The 22,845-nt window shown below is 35.2% G+C and overlaps 2 protein-coding genes across 2 annotated transcripts in view; one reads left to right on the top strand and one right to left on the bottom strand.

Annotated features, from left to right (window-relative positions):
* NYAP2 (neuronal tyrosine-phosphorylated phosphoinositide-3-kinase adaptor 2) overlaps nucleotides 1-6,581 on the top strand; it is a 296,478-nt gene extending 289,897 nt beyond the window's left edge. The window contains exon 8 of the mRNA XM_050752152.1: nucleotides 5,357-6,581. Coding sequence (XP_050608109.1) covers nucleotides 5,357-5,584 — 228 coding nt within the window. The 3' untranslated portion in view covers nucleotides 5,585-6,581. The remainder of the gene's footprint in view (nucleotides 1-5,356) is intronic.
* Nucleotides 1-22,845, bottom strand: part of DOCK10 (dedicator of cytokinesis 10) — a 1,376,581-nt gene that overhangs the window by 940,022 nt on the left and 413,714 nt on the right. The gene's annotated exons all lie outside the window — the stretch shown is intronic.

Below are 22,845 nucleotides of genomic sequence, written 5' to 3'. Positions count from 1 at the left end.
TCTCAATTCGGGTTTCTCTGGTGTTTTCTCATGATTAGAGTGGAGTTACGGGTTTTGAGGAGGAAGATGGCGGGGGTAAAAGTGCCTCTGGTCTCATCACATTATACCAAGGATACATACTGCCAGTATAATTTACTACTGTTGATCACCTGTTGGGGGCGATGTTTGCCAGGTGTGTTGTCCGTTTGGGGTGCTAGAACAGAACACTATAGACTACAACAGTTAGTTATTTTTCACAGTTCTGGAAACTGAGAAGTCCAAGAGCGGGGTGACAGCATGGTTATGATCTGGTGAAGACACTCTTCCTGGTTGCAGACTGTTGACTTCTTGCTGTTTTGGCACCATGGCTGAAGGGGTGGAAGAGCTCTCTTGGGTTTATTGTATAAGAGTCCTAGTCCCATGCACCTCCCAATCACCTTGAGGAGGTCCCACCTTTTAGTACCATCACCTTGGAGGTCAGGATCCCAACATAAGAATTTTAAGGGGGCACAAACGTTCAGACCATAACACTGGGTTCCTCCAATGTATAGTTACTTCCCTCCTCGCTTTCCAAACTGTACTTTTTAGGAAGAAGTCACTGTGTGTAGCCTACATAAAAGGGGTAGAGATTGAAATTTTACCTCCTGGACAGGAAGCTTCACTTGATTTTATTTTCATGAACTTATTATCCAAGGATATTGCTTCTGTTGAATCATGCTGGTATAAAAATCTTGTCCTAGAGATATGTGTTCATACTAATTGAACAATTGTCCTACTGTTATCTTTTGATGTGTACTTACCTACTAATGTATACATTTTTTCTTTTCTTCATGGGATAAACAGTATAATAAATGCCTTTGGATTAAAGATAAGAAATAAGGCCATTGAATTAAATAACTAAATTAGAATAATTTGTTTACTGGGCTTGGTTTCAAATTTGTTGTAATAGTTAATTCCCAGAGTTCTTTCAGTTCCAGAGAGAGGTGGAATGGGATTTTACATGTCTTTTTTTTATTCTTTTAAGAATATGAAGAATTTTGTGATAAAAGAAAATAGAAAAGCGATGCAATTTTTTATGAGTAGTGTTCTTAACATACTTCATGTATTTGCTAAACATGCTATTTATTATATCCAAAACAATGAATGAAACCATGACATCTCACTATCAGCAAAAAATAATATTTAGGTATATTTTGGGGGTGATTCAATGATGCAGATGGCTACAGTAATAACATTGAAGTTCGATTTTGAGAATTAAAAAGACTATGCACCAAAACATGTGATATTTAAAAATAAATGTGGGAAGCAGATATATCTTCCTACAATATAATTATATTCTATGTTTATTTATCACATCTTAACAGAAATATTTTTGGGGGAGTTTAAGTGGAAACAAATTGATAGCAGATATTAAATAAGAAGATATTTTCTAGAATCTATATGTTTGTTAAGATCTTTTTAAATATATGTTTATATTTTGAATTGACAATCTTCCAGCAACCTGAGTTTGAATTATCGTCTTATACCTAGCCATCTTTCATGTATTGGGCAATGCTTTCTTCATGGAATTTTATGTATTGGGCAACACTTTCTCATTCACTGCTCATGTCTCCAAAAGATGAGTTAAATATTATAGAGTAATTTTCTTTTCCTAGTATTTCAGACCATTCTATCCATCAAGTTGACATATAACTATTTAATGTAAAAGAAAAATCTAAATAATAAAACGCCAAGCTTTATAATTTTTATTCTTATTCCTCTATTCTTTAGAGTTTTAAGAAATGTATTCTTAATAAATTTACACACCTCTGTAGCATGCATTTCTGTGTGACACAGAATACATATTTTATGGATAATACAGTACGCTGTATATACATATATGAAATGTTATGCAACTATGAAATATATCGGTGACCCTGTTGTCAAAGGAATCCAGAAAAATTATTTTTCAGTTGCACGTACCAATTTATGCCATAAAAATATTAAAGGGAATTAAGTAACACATGACTTAATGTTTGTGTAGACAAGTAAATAAATAGATAAATTTAATAAAAAAAAAATAGAAGTGATGCTGTAAGAAATATTGGGCCTTAAAGAAGTTTGGAGGTTTTGCAATGATGTTGAAATGTATAGAACCCAGAATATTTTACTAAGAAGATTATCTGGATTTTATTTTATTTTTTTGAGAGACAACAAAAACTGTTCTATGATGGCAGCTTCTATTTAACTGATAAAACTTTTATTGAAAGCCTAGGACTCTGTTCTACATGTTGGGACCACCGAGACGAGTGAGATTTGAAGCCTGTCCTCTGGGAATTCTGTGTTATAAATTTCATTATGACAGTTTGTAGTCACTCAATAAATTTTTCTTGCATTTTCACCAAAATAGAGTTACTGCATTTTTATTGCACAGATTATCATGTTATGAAATATTGTAAGTCTTTTGAAAAATTTCTGAGCCACTTTGACAATCTCCTGTTGGAACACAAACTTATTCATTAGATTAACTCAACAAACACCTAAAATTTTGTTTAAAAAGTGAATGCTTATGTCTATGGTCCTGAGCTAGGAACTAGAGGACACTAAAAGGCATAAAATACAGCCCATCTTTTCAGGGAACTTTCTATCAAATTAGGCACAAGCTAGATATTTATCTGAAAGTATCATCTTCTGGGCTCCAAGTCCAAGCTAGTAACTTTGATTTAATTATTTAATAAGCAGTTTTTATTCACTGATAAAGCCACAAATATAGTTGTATTTTTGAATAGCATCTGGAAACAGTAATACAAATAACAATAACTATAATTGTAATTTATAAGTAAAATTCAGGTGATGGAGCATAATATAATAGAAAGAATATCAACTTTGGAGTCAGACAGACCTGAGTTTGATATAGGTCTGTATCATTTATTAGCTATGACCATGACCCAGTTTCTTAAACTTTCTGAGACTTAGTTTTGTAATTGTAGCACGTAGATAAATTCTTTCAGTGTGGCTTGGAGGATTTAACATAAAATAGAGCTCTTTGCACATGCCTGGCAGAGTGTAGGTATGGAAAACTGCTAGGTATTCATCAGTGTTAGAATACTGAGACTTAGGCAATGCTTTACTGTTTTTTAAAATGAATTGACCTTCATTATCCTATTTAAACCTCACACCAAATTTATCAATTCACTCATTCGGATAAAGAAGCCAGGAAGCCCAGTGACCAATGGAAATTTGACACATGAGGATTTAAATCCATGTTTTCTAGGTCTAGGACCTGCCCTCTCCCTAAATGATTAAGAATTGTGAGAATTTGATTTAGCTTTGTTCACACCAAAATCTACCTGCCTGGTTTTAGACTAGATATGTAACTTCCTCATCTATGCATAGAGTGTTAATATGCATAGGGAGTACTAATCCATGCTCCCAATTCTTTCAGTTCTATGTATACATACATTGAGAGGCAGCATAGTGTAGCTGTTAAAAATGTGGGTATTGGGTATAAACTCTTGGGTTCAAATCTTGACTCTGCCATTTGTTGGCTCTGTAACTTTGGGAGAGTTACCAAATCACTTTAAGTCTCATTTTATTCATCACTATGGGTTAATAAATGGTAAAACTTCAGGGCATTTTGATAAGGAATAGATGAATTAAACTATACAAAGTAGTTAGCATGAAATCTGATATAGAGTAAGCATTATGTAAGTATTTGCTGTAATTATCACACTAAAATTGTAACAGCAAGTTCAGTGACTTCAAGTGCACTATTTTAATGCTTCAAGTCATGGAGTAGATTTGCTTAAACAATTATGTGGAAGCTTCCACAACCTAGCTGAGCTCATGGGCCCAATTTTATTGCCGCCCTTGTGTGACAGACTCAACACGCTAGCTCTGTTCCAAAGAACAGTTACTGGTAGACATGGTGCCACATATAATTGGAAGCAGTGGTTACTTGTCCAGTAATATGTACATATGTGTGTGTATGTATCAATATATAGTCCACACCGAACTTTCTCCTGGTAACCAACTTGACCTCATGAATCTATTTTTCCAAGTTTTTGAAGTTGATTAGGATCCTTGTCATTGTGACTATAGGGACCAATGATTCTAATGTAGAGATTTGCTGAAGCATCAAAAACTATAGCAAAAACTTCTTTGCAGAAGAAATATTTAAGCATTTACATTCTAAGTGTATGGTGTGCACTTAAAATCATTTTGATGAGATGAATTATTAAAAATATTCTACTGGCCGGGCGCGGTGGCTCAAGCCTGTAATCCCAGCACTTTGGGAGGCCGAGACGGGTGGATCACGAGGTCAGGAGATCGAGACCATCCTGGCGAACACCGTGAAACCCCGTCTCTACTAAAAAATACAAAAAACTAGCCGGGCGAGGTGGCGGGCGCCTGTAGTCCCAGCTACTCGGGAGGCTGAGGCAGGAGAATGGCGTAAACCTGGGAGGCGGGGCTTGCAGTGAGCTGAGATCCGGCCACTGCACTCCAGCCCGGGCTACAGAGCGAGACTCCGTCTCAAAAAAAAAAAAAAATTAATAAAAAAAAATAAAAATAAAAATATTCTACTACATTCTCTTTATAAATAAACCTAAGTGTTTAAAAATTATTTCAAGAATAAAACAATGTTCATTAAAATCTTTAAAACATATCACATTCATATTAGACCTCACTGAAATGTAATTCCAATTATTGAGTTTAAAAATATGGGAACCAATGAGACAATGGAGCCAACATAAAGTTACAGGTAAATATTTGGAAAATTGCTTAAAAGTGTAAAAGATTTAACTTTCATATCATGAACTTTTAGAACATATTGAAAAATATTCATGCCCAAATTGTTGTTAAATATCACGATGTTTACTAATTTAAGTACAAAGTTTGTATATGGTTTCCATTCTTTCAGTTTTGTTTTGTAAGAGTTATCTCTTAATTTATCTTAAGAGTTTTTAGACTGGGCATAGTAGCTCACATCTGTAATCCCAGCATTTTGGGAGGCTGAGGCAGGAGGATTGCTTGACCCCATGAGTTTGAGACCACGCTGGGTAATATAGAGAGACCTCATCTCTATCAAAAATAAAAAAAAAAAATTAGCTGGGCATGTTGGTATGCGTCTGTAGTCCCAGCTACTGGGGTGACTGAGATGGGAGGATCACTTGAGCCCAGGAGGTCGAGGCTGCTGTGAGCTGTGATTGCATCATCGTACTCTAGCCTGGGTGGCAGAGTGAGACCTTGTCTAAAACAAAACAAAACAAACAAAAAAGAATTTTAGAAGAGATATAGAAACAGCTGACATTGTTCTATGAAACTACTAGCACAGTGCAAAAGAAATATGCTTTCATTCCATTTTTTTCTTCTGTATTCACTCTTTCTTTTTTGCTAGGTGGCATGCATGCAGTGGTTTCATGGAGACCATACAATGCTTGAGATGATTGAGAAAAAGCGTTGCTTGTGCAAGGAAATAAAGGCTAGACAGAAAACGGAAAAGGGCCTTTGCAAACAGGATAGCATGCCTATCTTGCCCAGCTGGAAGAAGAATGCAGGTGCCAAGAAGTACAGCCCTCCACCCTATTCTAAACAGCAAACGGTATTCTGGGATACTGCCATATGAGTGTGCGCAGGATGGTGTGAGCTCCACATTTCTTAATATGAAGAGGGAGGTCGACTCGGTCCTATGACAATGAACTGTTACATATCTTTTCTGTGGGAGTGGAATGCCATGGGAAGCTGTGCCTATTCGTGGCAAGTTCAAGATAAAATGCATATGCCCTTGCAATGAAGGCGCACTTATTTATCCCGGATTATTTTGAATCCAGAAGATATTAAAATGTAAATATTTTACTAGTTTATGGGTGACACCTGAAATAATACACATTATACGTATATAAATTACAGAAATATCAAGAGTTTACTATATGATATCATTTCGGTATTAACTGGTTTGTTATCTCTTTTATATGTAATCCCTTGATGCCTTTTATTATTAATTTTTGCATTTAAAATGTTTTTTTTTTCCCTTGCCCACATCTGGTTTCTGTACAAGAGCTCACAAGTATAAATCATGTTCAATCACATAATATATGATCTGGTGCTAGTAACATAGAAGTTGAATACCATATTTGTTAAGAGCATCTGTGCTTTTTAAGTTTCAAGGGTTTGACAGGAAATGAATGCAAATGTGATGCTTAATTTGGACGTCCAAGTTACATTGACAACAATATTTTTGCTACATTGGCTTTATAAGAATTTCTCTTTAGTATCCTCTGGCAATGGTTAGACTAACCATTAGTCTGACTTAGTAATAACTAAGCAATGGTTAGTCAGACTCCAGAGAAAGTTACTAGGATATATTGGACATCCCAGAGAAAACATTTCCTTCAGAAATGACTTGAGGGACATGTGTCCTTGCATCATTGATCTGATGGGAGGAGACCAGGGTTCACTGTGACAATGGAAGGAACAAGGAATTAATAGCTCAAGAGCATGACTGCTTTCAAGAAAGTGGGACCAGTGGCATTATAGCCACCTTAATCACTATATTTAAGTAACTTTTCATGTGCGTGCTTGTTTCCCCAAGAAAATGAGAAACATTCAACTAGACCAGTTTACATATTTTAATGCACTAAATGCCAATCTTTCTAAAAGTTTAGATCCATTAATAAAATATGTATTTCTTGTTAATTTTTTCAAACTGGTTATCACCACATTTCTGGGTCATAATCTTCTGTATGTGATCATCACACCCATTCTCACTGATTATGACACCATGACCAAAGAATTATGGCCATTTTTAATTTTATTTTGTTTCAAGAAAGAAACAGGAAATGCAGGGGATGAGGGATGGGGTGGATTCAATTTTATGTGGTGGTGAAATTTAAGTTAAAAAAATCATATATATCTTTTAAGAAGAACTTGTTAGTTGAATATAAATATTGCCACGAATGAATAAAAAAGAAACTATCGCATATATTTTGTATATTTAAATTACTATTTATGCCTCCTAAAATTGATAGTATGTGGTTCTTTGTTAACAATCAATTTAGTATTATATTTCTGAGAGAAAAGGTGTGTTTTTGAAGTTATTGTTATAGCAGTTTTTCTTGTAAGGGTATTGACAGCAATAGTTCAGTGCTGCTCAATAAAACCAAATATAACAGGAGTTAGAGAATTTTTGTAATCTATATTGCTACAAACCTAGTGATGCTTTATCAGTAATAGTTTCCTTCAAAAGCCTTTTCAATGTTATAACATGATTTTCTAATATTTTATAATTAATGTGTATTTTGATGTCCAATTCGAATTCTGAAAGAATAAGGAAAAAGGTAAGTGGGAGCAGTGTACGGTTGGGGTGTCTGTGTGCGTGCGTGTGTGTGTGTGTGAGTGTGTGTGTACACGAAAGAATACTCAGTGGGAGAACTGTATACAGAAAATGCTTACTGAAGTTGCAGGTTCTGCTTGTGTAATTGAGGTGGTAGAAAACCGGGATCACAAATGCAGGAAATTACAAAGGGATCTTAAGTAGCTTAGATAAAACCCACCAGCATGTTTCACCAGCTATAGATTATGTTTCAAACCCAACAATCTATGGAGCACAAATCTAAGGGTGATGAAAATGTGTTCAGATAAAATCAGAATGGAAATAAAATGTGTTTATGACCCCAGTTGTTATCCTGATTTAAGTTATTATGACCACATATACTCAAGCCTATCAGTCAGATACAAGATACTAATTCTCAGCATTTCTGTGAAACGTACATATTCAGGCTCAGTATGGTGATGATTAACCCTCCCTTAACATTTATATTTAGGGAACATCTTTCTGTGGGGAGATGCAAATGTGTTTTTCAGATGCCTGTCTTTCCCCTATCACTCTGATTTAGGCAGAAGGTTTATTTAATGTTGGCCATTTGTCAAGAAGGAAACAAAAGTACTGACATGATCTGTGTTGGATTAAACCATTCCCATTTGTTCTATCAAACTCACGCTAGGGCTAGGTTTCATGCACTCCTTTTTCAAATGCATTATTTTCTGAGGCGGTAACTTGTTTGAAAATTTGACTTTAGGCAACCATTTTCATTTATTTCCGCAAATCTCTACTTAAGTGGAAAGCGCCTGAAAGATCTGGAAAAGTGGCTTCACTGAGATTTAACTCAAGAACTGTTATTCTGTGCCTATACAATTGTCTGTTGTGGCAATGATCATTCCATAATCAATTTCCTTTTTGTGTAGTGTTTCTCTAAATGGAGAAAAGGAGGTCATTAGTATATAGAGAAAAATAAGCGGACTCTCTGGCAGTAATCAACCAGGATACTTCAACATATTAATTCGGTCAGAAGATAGCCTACAGATAGCCAGAACACTATGCTATGATGAAGCTCATATTTCTAGCAGTGCCAAAGAACAAATAATCTCATGGCATGGTTATCAGGTTGAAAGAGCTCATACTTACGAAAAATGGTCCTCTCACAGCAAATTTCATAGAAACAGAATTTTATTGGATGTCACAAGATGCTTTTACATGTGAAACACTCAGCAGAGAAGATATAAATTTCTTTAGAATTGATGAAAGGAAAATATAAAAATCTGCATTTTTTTTGATCGCAGATGCCAGCATCCTCTGAGGTATAAGAGTAATCTTTTACATAAACAGCGCCCGCATCTCTCCCATGTTTATGCTACTGAAGCAAGCTTGGCATCAAATGTGATGGATTTGTGTAAATGAAGGTTAATACCCACTCATGTAAAATAATTAGGAAAGTAAAACATCTGGAGATTAAAATTTGTAGTTTTAAAGTATTATATATTCAAGCACATGCCAATTGTCTGTAGACAACTAGATACAACTTTACTTTCCAAAGTAGTGACAAAATTGTCTTTGAATGCTTCTAGAGAATAAAAGAAGGTTTTTATTACTACATTTTGTTGCAGGTCTTGCCTATACATGGAATTTAGTTTGATTCTTTTGAGCAAATTTAGTGACTACGTCAATAAAACTAAACAAAGCTATTGGGTTATTGTTTTAACTAATTAAGATATCAACACAATGCACATACAAATGCAATTTTAATATCACTTCCATATTAAGACAAGTCAGTTTCCTAAAGTAGAAGAGCTTGTAAAATAACCACACTCACATGTGAAATTGAGAAACGATTCCTACGATGTAAGCAGTAAGTAATCAGAGATGAGAGGTAATTCACACTTGCAAATAAATAGAAGTAGAATAGATAGCAATTCATAATTCACTGTGTCCCAAACTTAAGTGGGAAAAAAGAAAAATGGTACCTATAGCATTTAACATTATGTCGCTACATCCTCCATGTATGCAAAATAGACAGCTAATTGTAGAATGTGGACAATTTGTTATTAATCCATTATTGAGCAACTTATGTATCAGGCATTAAAAAATTCTAAAGCACTGGGTGTTAAACATTGAAAAAGATGTCGTCCCACCCTTCAAGGAGCTTAATTATGCAATCATCAATATTTTCAAAATAAAGTCAATTGTTTTTAAGAAGATATACAATTGTGTTAACACACTTCTCTTTTTTTCAGATCAAGTGTATAGTCAAGGTAAAATTCTAAACATACTAAACTTAATGTCTAAGTATAGAATATGTTTGTGTGTAAGCCTCGATGTGTGCTTATATAATATGTACTGCTGTCTATGTAAATCATTAAAAGGATAACACACTTTGCCATGTTGGACTTGAACATTATGACTTGGGGTTTGGATGATTTAAAACTCTTTGATATTTGGGTCAATTACATTGCAGCAAAATGTGTGTAATATGGAAAAAATGTCTGATTACATTTCCCTTTAAATATTATGAAATTTCAAATTTAAGGGAAATTTTTTTTAAAGAAATGCTGTTGGATTTATCTCAACCAAACATACGTGAAAATTCTTTTGAAGTGTTCAATTGTTCCCAAATATAACTGGGTTTGCCCACCCTAAAAGCGTCTACATTTACACATGTATACACCCACGTACAGTATACATACTGTATATAATATATATGAAAATGTTTAGTATGCACTTCTTTTGATTGGAACTCCTTAAGTTAACATTTATAGTGTAGCAACTTGTGTAAAGTGCACTGTGATTATAAAAAGCAAAGCACAGTAAAGTCACAGGTCTTGTTATCTTGCACTAAAAATGTGTTTACGTATTTAGCAGTTGTATGTTTACTTTCTTGCTCTTTCAGACAATTGAAACAAATAGCTATGAGAAGATGATATAAAATAATATGTTTTTTAGTGGATAATGGCACTACATTTTTAAAAGACAGGGTTTTTAAAGAAAACCATTTAACATCCATTCCAATATAACATGTTTACCATATCTAAAAATTTGAATGTCATATTGCATTTTTCATAATTCATTAGAAATGTCAGGTATGTGCCTGAAAAATTGTGCAAATAAGCATTAGATAACAGATTTCTCTACTCATGTGTTATTAGCCATTTCTATATACATAATAATATAAACACTGATGTTTTAATGTCTTTTAATTTTTGTACTTGATTTTTTTAGGTAACATGTAATTATAAATGTACTTTGATACTACTGAAGTAACCAGTTGTTGTTTGAAAATAAATTGTTTTCTTTAGTGCATTGACAATATTTTACAATACTTTTTGTGCTTATTTATTTGTGCTCCCGTGTAATTCTAATAAAAGCAATAGTTTAAATTAGTTGACTTTGTCGTTACTGGTATTTTTTAATCAAGAAACAAAATAATAACTTTTTCAAAGAAAAATACAACATTTTTCAACTTCTGCAGTTGACCATGAGATTGCATGTATTGTAGAAGACTAACACTGGTGAGTATTGAGGGTCTAGACTTTCTAATTTATTATGTGACCCCCAGTTGTCCTTAATCACTACTTGGCTTCTCCCTCAAGGTGACCCATTAGGTAAGAGGAACATTGATGCTTCTCTTTCTTCCATATGTACCTAATTCCAGTTAAATGACTCAGAGTGCATCGAAGGTGTGCTGGTGGCATGAAAGAGAAAATGCTGGCAGTCCTAGACCTGTGTATGTAGGCAAGATATTTATTGGAGGGGTACTACTTAGCACATTCATTTATTCAGTCATACTTTTAGAGTTAACCTGGCTTAAGTCAGGAGCAAGTCAGTATGTATAGTGTTGCTAGGATATCAATATCTAAAATATCATTGAGCATGGTATATATCTGACAAGATTCTGGAGCTCAGTCAGTTTACAAAAAATGCTCATAAAATAATGCAGAGACTTCTAATAATTTCTAATGGCTACTTCATCAACCACTTACATACTCTTATATCCTATCTCAACATAATTAATTATAATTTCATAATTCCTCACCAATTATTTCCATGTTCATTTCATAAAAAGAAATAAATTTATTCTCATTGTTTAGTCCCACCCTTCCAGCTACTCAAATGCTCAGTGTGCTACTCTACGTTTTGGTTGAACAAGAACTAACCTATCACCACCCCACCACCATCAACAGTCCAACCTTCCATCCATCTCAGGCCATGAAAAAAAGCTCCCCAATATTTGAAATTATTGGTCTTTTCCATTCTCCCAACCCCCATTACAACTCGTTTTATTCCAGCTCTGTGATCTCAGATTCTAATTAAATTATGTTGACACAATGATGTGAATGACTGATAAAACAATGTTCATCCTATAGTGATTTGTATTTGAGAAGATTATTATTAACATGCCTGAGTGAGTATCTATTAGAATGTCAGGCAATGTGACAAACCAGGAGATCAGAAGAACATAACTTTAGAGAAAATTTTGCATAACATCACCTCACCTCATGCCTTGTAGAGTGGTGGTTTTCTCAAATCTTGCCGTGAAAAAAAAAAAAAATCGCTTGGTCAGTTCTTAAAAACTCCCAATGTCCAGAAGGCTGCCTGGAGCAGTACACAGGTGCTGGTAGTTTAAAAAAAAATCTACTAGATGAGTCCAATATGGAATCAAATTTGAGTATTAAAGCAGTGCTTCTCAAACTTGAATGTACATTTTTACCACCTGAGGATCTTGTTGGCATACAGGTTCTGATTTAGAAAAGTTTGAGAGTAGGAATTTCTAGCAAGATCTCAGGAGATGCTGATGCTGCCTGTCCATAGATCACCCTTTGAGCAGCAACTCCTTGGCAACTCACTTCTCTGCCTATACTTAGGGAGCCTTTGGTAGCCATTGCCTAAAGCACTGCCACTCAAAGCCTACTTCAGAGACCAACAGCATAGCATTATCTTGGGACTTGTTAGAATGGAAAACCTTACCTTTATCCCCGATAGATCTTTAGGGCTGAGGCTCATGGATCCTGTTTCAGCAAGCCATATAGGTGATTCTTATGCCCAGCAAAGTTTGAGATGCATTGTCTTAGACCAATGTAGGCTTTCAATCATGGCAACACATTACATTCTTGGGAGATTTTTATTTAATGCCGATGCCTGGGCCCCTCTTTCAGAGGTTATGATTTTATTAGTCTGGGGTTAGGGCTAGACAACTTTTTCTTCTTTTTCTCCTCCACCTTTTTCTCTTTTCTTCTTTCTTTCCCAGAAACCCCTAGGGGATTAGAATATGAAGCTGGTACTGAGAAAGCTATATTAGAGAATCAACTCTGTCCCATACATTGGAAATTGCATCATTTCCCCCAGAAATAAACATTTCATCCACAGGGCCAAACACAAGAATGTACCACTTCATAACCCTCCTCATCAAAATGACTTTCAGGTACTTCAGGGTAAAGAGTGATGTGAAATAAAAGTCCCAGCTTTTGGTTAAATTAGCTCCTTGTGATTGGTGCCCATCGCTCATTTTAGGAGGCCAATATTTTTCATGAGAGCAGGCTTATATTTAAATTATTCTAAATGTTGCTTAGAAATTAGTGTCAAGTGCTCTGAATTGTTGATAACAGTATTAGGATTGTGTCATGTTTTTCCCCAGTTGGAATTAATGTACACTCCTCAAACACCCCCACTACCTTGATACACAGTATTGTGCTAGGGTCTTCATTACAATGCCATCTGTCTTATAATAGTTATTTCTTTGGGAATTTATCCTCTCTACTTACATGGTGAGTTCCAGAAAGAGAAGCTACATTTATTTGCTATAAATCTTGTATTCTACAAAGTGCCTGGCCAATTGCTCTGCACATAAAACTATTAGAAAATGTTCATTTATTTCATTTATGTATTTATTCAACAAATGCTAACTGAAGTCCACCTGCATACCAAGCACTGTTCTGGGCATAACAGGCCAAACTCAGTATACTTGTAAAGCTTTGATTCTAATTGATTTATATATTTTTTTGAGATTGTATTTTCTGCTCTTCTCTCTCATTATATGAAACAAATATTGGGTGAGACCCTGGGACACTTTATATGCCAGAATTGTTAAACATACATGTCATACATGTGAGTATTATTTAGGGAGTTTTATATCTATATATTTATTTAAACCCTGTTTTTTATCCATATAAAGCAATAGTAATTAATGTGCAAATATAGCAAGGTGACACACATTAGAAATGTGTGAGAATTTTAACAAGAATGAAACACACTCGGAGCATGAGATAAAACCAATCAGGAATAATTTTAGTTCACAAAATGCATACAATGATACCATAAGTATCACTATTTATGGGTTTATAATTCATTATAATAGTAAGACTAACAATAACAATAATAATGACCACTACAATTTATTTCTTACTTTATGCAAAACACTGAACTAAGTTTTTAAAACATCTTATTCAATTCTTATCTTATCCCCTATGAATATGTTCATTTTCTGGGTAAAGATGCTGAGGTTTAGAAAACTTTCCCAAGGTAATGCACAATAGTAATTGATTGTGGAAATTCAAACCAGGCTTATCTGAATTGAAAACACAACCAATGCAACATAGACTCTTATTTAAATTAATTTTTATTAGTTTGCTATTCATCATATACAGATACTCAAAGACATTTTAATCACTATGCAGTTCCATGTAGCCTGAATGGAAGTGACCCATCGAACTTAGGTATATATACTCATCACTAAAAAAGCAGTATTTTTCTCTGCAATACAATGAACTTCATAGGTAGTACAGATCAGTGTAGGGGACGTTATGCTTGCTAAAATCTTTGTCATTAATAATTTCTTATCGATCTTCTAGCTGGTTTCAATGAGGAACAAATCAATTTGCTAGAGTCAAATAGTAAGTTGTCTTTTAAATTGATTCTGCTTGTTGATTTTACTTAGGGTAACTATTGTTGCCTTCTGGAGGTATTTTGTTTTAAAGAATTCATTAATCTAAAATTTTGTCTTTCTTTGTGAATATACCATATGATATCACATTTATTAAGGAAAGGGAAAAAAGAGAGAGAGACTTGGTAGTAAGTTAAAATGTCCCATCCCACTGGGCACTTGTGCCTCCATACTCTAACAGTATTTTCTCACAAGGGTCCTTGAAAGGTGTTACTCATAACACTTCAAAAAAAATTCACATTTTTTAATTTTAATAGTTAAGAAATTTTTACTTGAATATAAAGCTAACGTATTAAACTACTTTATTTCATTCACTGAATAAATATTTCTTGAATGCTTGTTATAATACCAGCCATGGTGACCAGTGATCAGGCTATGGTCATGAATAAAAGATGGCAACCCCACTTATCTTTGAGCTTATATAATGGATATAATTATTTATATCAATGTTGAAGTTGGTAGCATCAACTTAACCCAACCTTCACCTTAAGAACTATAAGGTATGATGTTCAAGTGCTACTCAGATGTGGCAAAACTCATAAGTATTCAAACAGCTGCAAGGAGCCTGCTCTGAGACTAGAAGATTATACATTGCTAGCAGAGGCATTATTTTGCCCATCCTCCTCATTCCCTTGGGGTTTGACACCTGTTTGTCAGAGATTACACATATAGACTTACTGTTTCATTGGTAAACATATGCTTTTCCTTCACAATAAGAAGACTATGAAGAAAATGATACAGAGGTCTGAAATAACTTTGGAGATCATTAGATAGCCATGAGTTTAATTCTCTCAAAATGGTCTGTTTGCCTGAGGATCCTCTAGACTTTTTCTGAGACTAGAATTCACATGTTTGTTCCACATGTTTGTCCTACTCTAAACTTTTCTTGACTTCTCATAGCCTTCAAATGCCAATCACATTGTTCAGATTCCAAACCATCCCACTCTTGTTTACTGAAACCTATCAACCCAGTATCTTACATATAAGTCCCTAGAAACCCCTGCCTCCTCCCAGACTCCAGGATCATGCTTCAAAGATCTGAAATTCAAATTATTGTATGTAAGAGAGGCAAGTTTCTGTCATCAAATATTGCGACAGGCAATAAGCAAGGTATGGATTGAAAAACTGGAGGATGAGGAGAGGGTAGCCTGCAATACAAACTTCAACATGAGGGTATAAAGTTTGCCAGGGAAAGACACAAAGGTAGGGATGTTATGAAGCTAAAAAATAAGATTAAGATTATCTAGTTCTGGAAAACATAATCCATTTCAAATATTGTTTGGTGGAATCTTTTAAAGAAGTTTACATCATTTTTATTTGAATGTGTAGATTCTTTTCAAATAAATATATAGAATTTTAAAAATTATACCACTGAAGAACTTCATCAGAGTGGTTTGGAAAGGAAAGTAAGACAAGTCAATGCATAAAAATGAAGAAAAATTAGTACAAGAAATAGTAAGGCCAAGAATTGATTGGCCACTTTATTTTCTGATGACTTCTCATAGTTTTTTCTTTCTGCTTTATCAATGCATCATTCACTAAATCTAAGAAGGTGAGATGGGATATAAACAATGAATAGTCAACTATGCAAATACTTGAGGGAATATTTTAGATATTTGGGGAATTTAAATTTTCTGAGATAAAATGCACTTGATGTGTTGGGGAACCATACGGGTCACAAATATCATAAAGGTGAGGTCAGGGAGAGAGACAAGAGCCAGATTATGTAGGCATTGTGGAGTTTATATGCAGGCACTGTGGAAAACATTTTACTTATCTATAAAAACCAAAGTCATAGGTGAAGTTTAAGAGTTTATGGATCTACTAAAGAGGATATTCATTACCCCTTCCTTAACTGATTGACATATTTATTAATAAGTGTGGGTAGAAGACCAAGAATCACCAAACATTTGATGAAAACTAATGTTATGAATAAAAGGAAATTAAATAAAATAGGTAAGAACAGAAAAGATCTTTAATAAATTATAGTTATATTGATTGCCAGAGGTGGATTGAATGTGAAACTAATGAAGCTTAACTTTAGTGGTCACACACATGTTAAAGCTACTCTAAGATGAGGTGACAGACCCTACTAATGTGTTTGTGTGTGGTCATACAATTTGGTAAAATTTGTAAAAGTAGGCTATTTTGACTGTGGTCAGTGGAGAGTGATACCTTTTCCTACTCTAAATTACTTTCCATCCTGCTTCTCCTTGCTTTGGGGTTACTGGAATGGCTATGGGAATTTTGGGGATTTGTCTAAGAAGGACTTGGATGGGATATACTTTTACTTTAGCAGGGTATTTTCATATGGCTCACAGAATTCATAATTTTGTATTTTTTTTTTTGTTAAAAACATCCCTCTTCCATCTATATAAGCTTCAGTCCTCACAAAATTTGGGGTTGCTTCTCATTCTCATAGATATTCATAGATATCCAAAGGGATATCATTTCCATAAACTAAAACAAACTGCAAAAGGAAAAATAAATCAGAAAAAATAAAATTCATGAAATATGGGGTACTTCAACTGCCTGCCCTTCCCTCATCCCTTCAAACAAACAAAAAAAAACAAACAAGAGATAATGTGTAGTTAAAAGAGTAGAGCCATTTTACCAACCATTTCAGGGAAATATGATTTGGATATCTAGGAAACCCGTAGGCCCAAATGCTATATTAAGCATCTTATATACATTACCAAAGTAGTCTCATTTCCTGAATATGCTCATTTCCTTTACCATATGATTGCTGCAATATTTATGAGAATTGATGAAATTTATCTATTTGGAAAGTTAAGCACATATGTTCACATAGAAATGACTAGGTAAGAAAGAGAGTTATATATAGCTTAAAATGATCAATGTACACCTTCTCAGCTCCAAAAGTTACCCTTCATTGCCTGCTGTATAAAAATCTAGCTGGGCCCTTTACATAGTTTTTCTATATAGCTGGTACGATGTTAAGCTTTGTAAGCAGAGGGTGATGGAGAGACACTGCAGGAATAAGGTCCTCTCTTCCTGGTTCTTTTTACCACCTACTTCTTACTCTTATTGTGCAGCTTCCAGCAAGATGTTTGTGAGTCATTTGTAGTGTGCACTTCCATCCTATTTCAATGGAACCCGAAAGGGATTTTTTTTTTTTTTTTTTTTTTTTTTTTTTTTTTGCTTTTTTAGGGACTATGAACCAGGTGTGTCCCAGGGAACCTAGAAAACATCTCTGCCATCCAGTGGGTCACAACCACATTTGTCTCCTGAGGTTGGATCCCAGCCTTGAGGAAGGGACTCTCACCTTCGCTATATGTATTTCTCTTTTGAGCAATCTCCCCCTATCTTAGGGAAATGTTTAGGATTCTTTTTACTGCTTTTTAGATTTTCTTGTTTAGAGTTAATAGTTCTTTACTTCAAACTTTTCCCATTCCAATTACTGTGTAGTTTTTGTCTCCTAGTTGAATTCTGATGATACACTTTTTATTTTTCTTTACTATTATCATTGTGTTTTTCATTTTTTATAAACAGTTTCATAAACTATTTCTACTATCACCATAATATAAATACGCATTTTATAAGTCTTGTAGTTACTTTACTATTGATGACAGCAAAGCACTGAAACTTGTGATAAACTTTTTGAGCCAAAACAAATATTGGTTGATTTTGGTCCTACTTACTTCTTAGATGTCTTAATACATCCTGTATACACTTTACTGGGGTATTCTTAATCTTTTGCTTTTAAATAAAAGACATTTGAAATTCGGCAAGTTCTCCAATTTTATTCCCTTCACTTTCAAGATTTTTGTTAATACTAAATAAAATTAAATTTAATGCATTTGATACTTTATAAAACTGAACACAGGTAAAAGAGTTGGTCTTGAGGTGGACAAATGGCTTTATATCATCTGAAGTTGGAAAGAAAGAGCAAAGGATAAAGATACGAAGAATTTTGTTGAGAATGAGGCAGAATATTAGGTGAGTTTCTGTCCTATGTTCTTAATTATCCCCAAACAGAAAGATACAAGGTCATCTGCTATCCAGAAAAGGTAGAAGACTTGATGAGAATGAGCACAACAAAGAGGGAGATGGCAATGGTTAAATAAAATATTTTCCCGTCTTCCTAAGAATGCTGTTTGTACAAGGATGCTGTTCCATAGTGTCCCTCAGCCCTCAGTGTGGGACTGGTTAGGGAGCACAGACTGCAGGACTGATCTGCTAGGTGGTTATTACATTGGCTGTGTAACAGTAGTTTAGACCTGAAAGAGATCAGAGACTAATCCTTTTTTAAAATCCATTTTTTCTCTTCTCTCTGTGTATACCACTGAATTGCATTTCCAGAATCACACTTGGATGTGGCCCTTGACCGAATTTAAAATGTTAATAGAAAAGATGAGCATCCATGCCAGCCCGGTCTATGGAAACCACTTAGACGGGCTCTGTAGTGACTTCGACCTCTCCAGGCTGACTAGGGTGGGCTCCCTCAGCTCCCACCCTAGGCAACTTAGGCAGCCACATACTGAAGATGGCATAGTGTCCTTCCACTAGTTTCTGCATCAGTATATAAAACTGAGTTACCTCTTCCCCATCTGTGCACATTTATTTCACTTGGAACTACCCTGGACTTTTACAGAAAGGGAAAATAATCTATTATATTGACTTGTTACCTGTGTGAATCTATTTGTTGTACCATTGTCTCAGTCAGTCCAGGCTGCTACAGGATAACATAGACTGGGTGGCTTAAATACCAGAAATCTATTCCTCACCATTCTAGAGGCTGGAAAGTCCAAGATCAAAGCTGCCTGCTGATTCAGCTCCTGGTGAGGGTCCTCTTTCTGTTTATACCCTCAGAAGGTGGAGAGGAAGAGAGAAGAAGCCAGCTCTCTAGTGTTTATTCTAATAAGGGCACTGGTCCTATCATGAAGGCCCCACCCTCATGATCTAGTTTTCTCCCAAATGCCCTATTATCAAATGCCATTGCATTGGGAACTAGGGTCTCAACACATACATTTTGGAGGGACACAAATATTCAGTTCATAGCTACCATTCAACCCCCGCCCTAACAAATATAACTGGCTTGGTCCATAGAAGGCAGTAATATGGTAAAAGAGCTAAATATGTATTGTTTCCATTTTTCTATAAGAAATAACATTATTTTCTGTCATTTTACATTATAAATGATTATAGCAGATAAAAATGTATGAATGAATAAATGATAAATTAGAGTAGAGCTTGTATTCTTCTGGAGAAAAGACTCCATGATGACACCAAGAACTATACAATTATTGTTCTTTCTTATAAAATAAAATAATGTAAATATTTTACTACTTATAATACTTAAATACAGAATGTGAAAGTTAGCTGTTCTGATACTGTCTGGGTTTAAGCATATCATTATTTTCTAAAATATCAAAGAGTATAATTGCATTAATACAATGCATAACACTTATTTTCCAGTGTAATATTTCTCTCTGTGCAAGGGGCATCCAATAACTTTTTGGCTTCTCTCTCATTTGCCTTCTCTATTCTTCCCTAGGGAAGAAGGAATCATATAATTTTTGGTTTGGGACAAAAACCTGGCTCAAATGTCTTCCGTGTCTCACGGAGGGCATGCATTTTGATCTGCTTGTATTTGAAAGTTGATGAACCTAGCAGCAGACAATTGGCCTTGGTAATATATTGTCATCTCATATCTCATGACTTTGAAAACAGGCAAATTGTTAAGGATAAATTAAGGTTTAATACATATTCAATACAGCAATGTTTTTTTCTCTGTTTCAGAAACCTTATTCCTTCTAGGAAAAAAAAATGGTTGGAAATATGTTTGTGCATATTCTAGATCAGGCAACCAGAAATAGTATGTAATACATTGATATATAGTATTCCCTTGGAAAAAATAAAACTGGGGGAGGAACCTCCCTGGGCCCAAGTGTCCACATGGCAGGGAAAGGCTGAAGCTGAGTGTCCCATCTCTACTCAAAGCAGATTCTCTCCCATTTGCTCTACTTTCCTCCCCCGCCCCACTGTCTTCCTAAGGTCCACTTCATTCAGGGATATTACCAGCTTGACATCTGTTTGAACTCTGTTTCTGGTACTATGCTGGTTTTCCCTCATGGTGGTGTGCATTCTGGGAGTTAATAAACAAACAGTGATTACAGACTCGCTTCATGGGACTTGGTTTTATGAGGATTAAGGATGAACGGTTTTATGAGGATAAGGATGAACTATTCTCAAGAACGATATCCACACATTAGCCACTGAGTGCCAATAATGTAAATATATCAGTGCTTTCCAAATTTCCACATATTCAGCTCCTCCAGAAGCAGACACTGAGACAGAATTTGGGATGCAAGGTCTTTGTCTGTGATCAGCAAATGTGAAGGGAAGGGTGAAGAAGAGGACTGGGCCAAGGATGAAGCTGAACAGTGATGGAGGCCCCACAAAGTCTTGGCCAACCTGGCAAGAGGCCCTGAAGGGAGCTCTGGAGCTCTGAAAGGTCCTATATTGGGTCCAAATGGTCTGTTTTTTATACCTCTCAGCTCCAGCAATAGCTGTGGAAACAGCCTTGAGGAGTGGATAGCTGGAGACAACATCTGCCCTCACTCTCTGTAGATGGGCTGAAGTCCTCTTGATGGGGACCTGAGTGGCACCACCTTGACTCTACCACACACATTAATCTAAAATTTCAATATCCGACAAGATTCTGTATCAAACTTGATGAGTTGACTCTAACATTCATCTAGATTTAAAAATGTGAGAGAATAGGCAATACAATTTTGAAAATGAACAAATGGAGAGAAATTGGCCTGATAGGTTTTAAAACACTCTATGAGAGTCCAATAATTAAAATTGTGTCATATTGACACAAAAAATAGACTAGGGGAGGTAAAAATAACAGAATAGAGGTCAGAGAGAGCAAAGTATATTAAATCTATATGTGTGTATGTGTGCATATATATAGGTATATATATGGAATAAATATAGAATTCATGTGGCATTCAAGTCAGCAGGAAAAAAAGATTATTCGACAAATAGTGGGCATAATTGCTTATTCATTGGAACGAAAAATTCATTTTGGTCTCTTTTTTATTAAAATAAATTCCAGTTACATTGAAGAATAAACATAAAATACCCCTCAAAACCATAATGGCATTTTATAAATAATTTAAATAATTTATAATAGAATATAATACATTTCATAATGCTTTGCAGAGTGGGGAAAGAGTTCTTACATGCAACAAATTTCAGATTCCATATCTATCAAGACAGTGATAGATTTACTCTACGAAAGTAAAAACTATGTGCAATGAAATACACACAAATCAAATCAAAAGGCAAAAGTTAGTCCAGAAAAAAAAAATAGCAAAATTTACAACATACCCAAAGTAAAAATGTGTAACACATAAGAGCCCCTAAATAGCCATATGGAAAAGCAAAATAATAGAAACATGCAATTCAGAGTAGACACAAATAGCTAATACACAAAATGTAGTCAAATCAATTATCAGAAAATACAAACTAAACAACACTGGTAGATAGTTCTAGATTATCAGATCCTACGCAAATTAACATGATCGATAGGTCATATCTAATATTGGCTACACTATGAGTTAATGTGTATTCTCATGACCATTTCTTTCTTTCTTTTTTGTTTTTTAGAGACAAGGTATCACTCTGTGACCCAGGCTGGAGTGCAGTGACATGATCATGGTTCACTGAAGCCTCAGCCTCTTGGGTTCAAATGATCTTCCCATCTCAGCCTCCCAAGTAATTGGGACCACAGGTGTGGGCCACTATACCTGACTAAATTTTTTGTTTGAAATTTTGGGTAGAGACAGGGTCTCTCTATATCGCCTATGCATGGACCATTTCTAATAGAATAAATTGCTACAACCTTTTTATTTTTATTTTTATGTTTTTTTAAGACGGAGTCTCACTCTGTTGACTAGGCTGGAGTGCAGTGGCATGATCTCAGCTCATGGCAACCTCCACCTCCTGGAATCAAGCGATTCGATTCTCCTGTCTCAGCCTTCTGAGTAGCTGGGATTACAGGCACCTGCCATGACGCCCGGCTGATTTTTGTATTTTTAGTAGAGATGGGATTTCACGATGTTGGTCAGGCTAATCTCCAACTCTTGACCTCAAGTGAGCCACTGGCCTCAGCCTCCCAAAGTGCTGGGATTGCAGGTGTGAACAACCACGTGCGGCCACTACAACCTTTTTAGAGGACGGTTCAGCAATATTTGTCAAAACTGCCTACACAAAAATCTGCCTGTGGGTATAAAATTGTACAGTATAAATATAAATGTGTGTATTGCCATTATTTTGTATTCATGAACAATTGGAAGCAATAATAATTCTATTAGGAAAATGATTAAACTAGCCCACAATACCGATTGTATATCAGTACTGGGTATGAGTTGAGAAGTGTTTGAGTATGTCACAGTAATAGACAACTCCAAAATCTTAGTGGCTTAAAACAAAAGGTGATTTCTTGCTCACACAGGGTCCTCTCAGGTCAGCTGGGGCTCTGCCTTGTGTTCTCATCCAGGAGCCAGGCAGACAGTGCTGCCACCAATATGGAGTTTTATACCGTATTCCTAGGAGAAGAGAGGGTGTGGTGCCTTGCAGACAG

This window comes from Macaca thibetana, chromosome 12 (genome assembly GCF_024542745.1).
Source record: "Macaca thibetana thibetana isolate TM-01 chromosome 12, ASM2454274v1, whole genome shotgun sequence".
NCBI lineage: Eukaryota > Metazoa > Chordata > Mammalia > Primates > Cercopithecidae > Macaca > Macaca thibetana.
The sequence above is the reverse complement of the archived record's forward strand: the minus strand, read 5'-3'. Positions and strand labels throughout refer to the sequence as shown.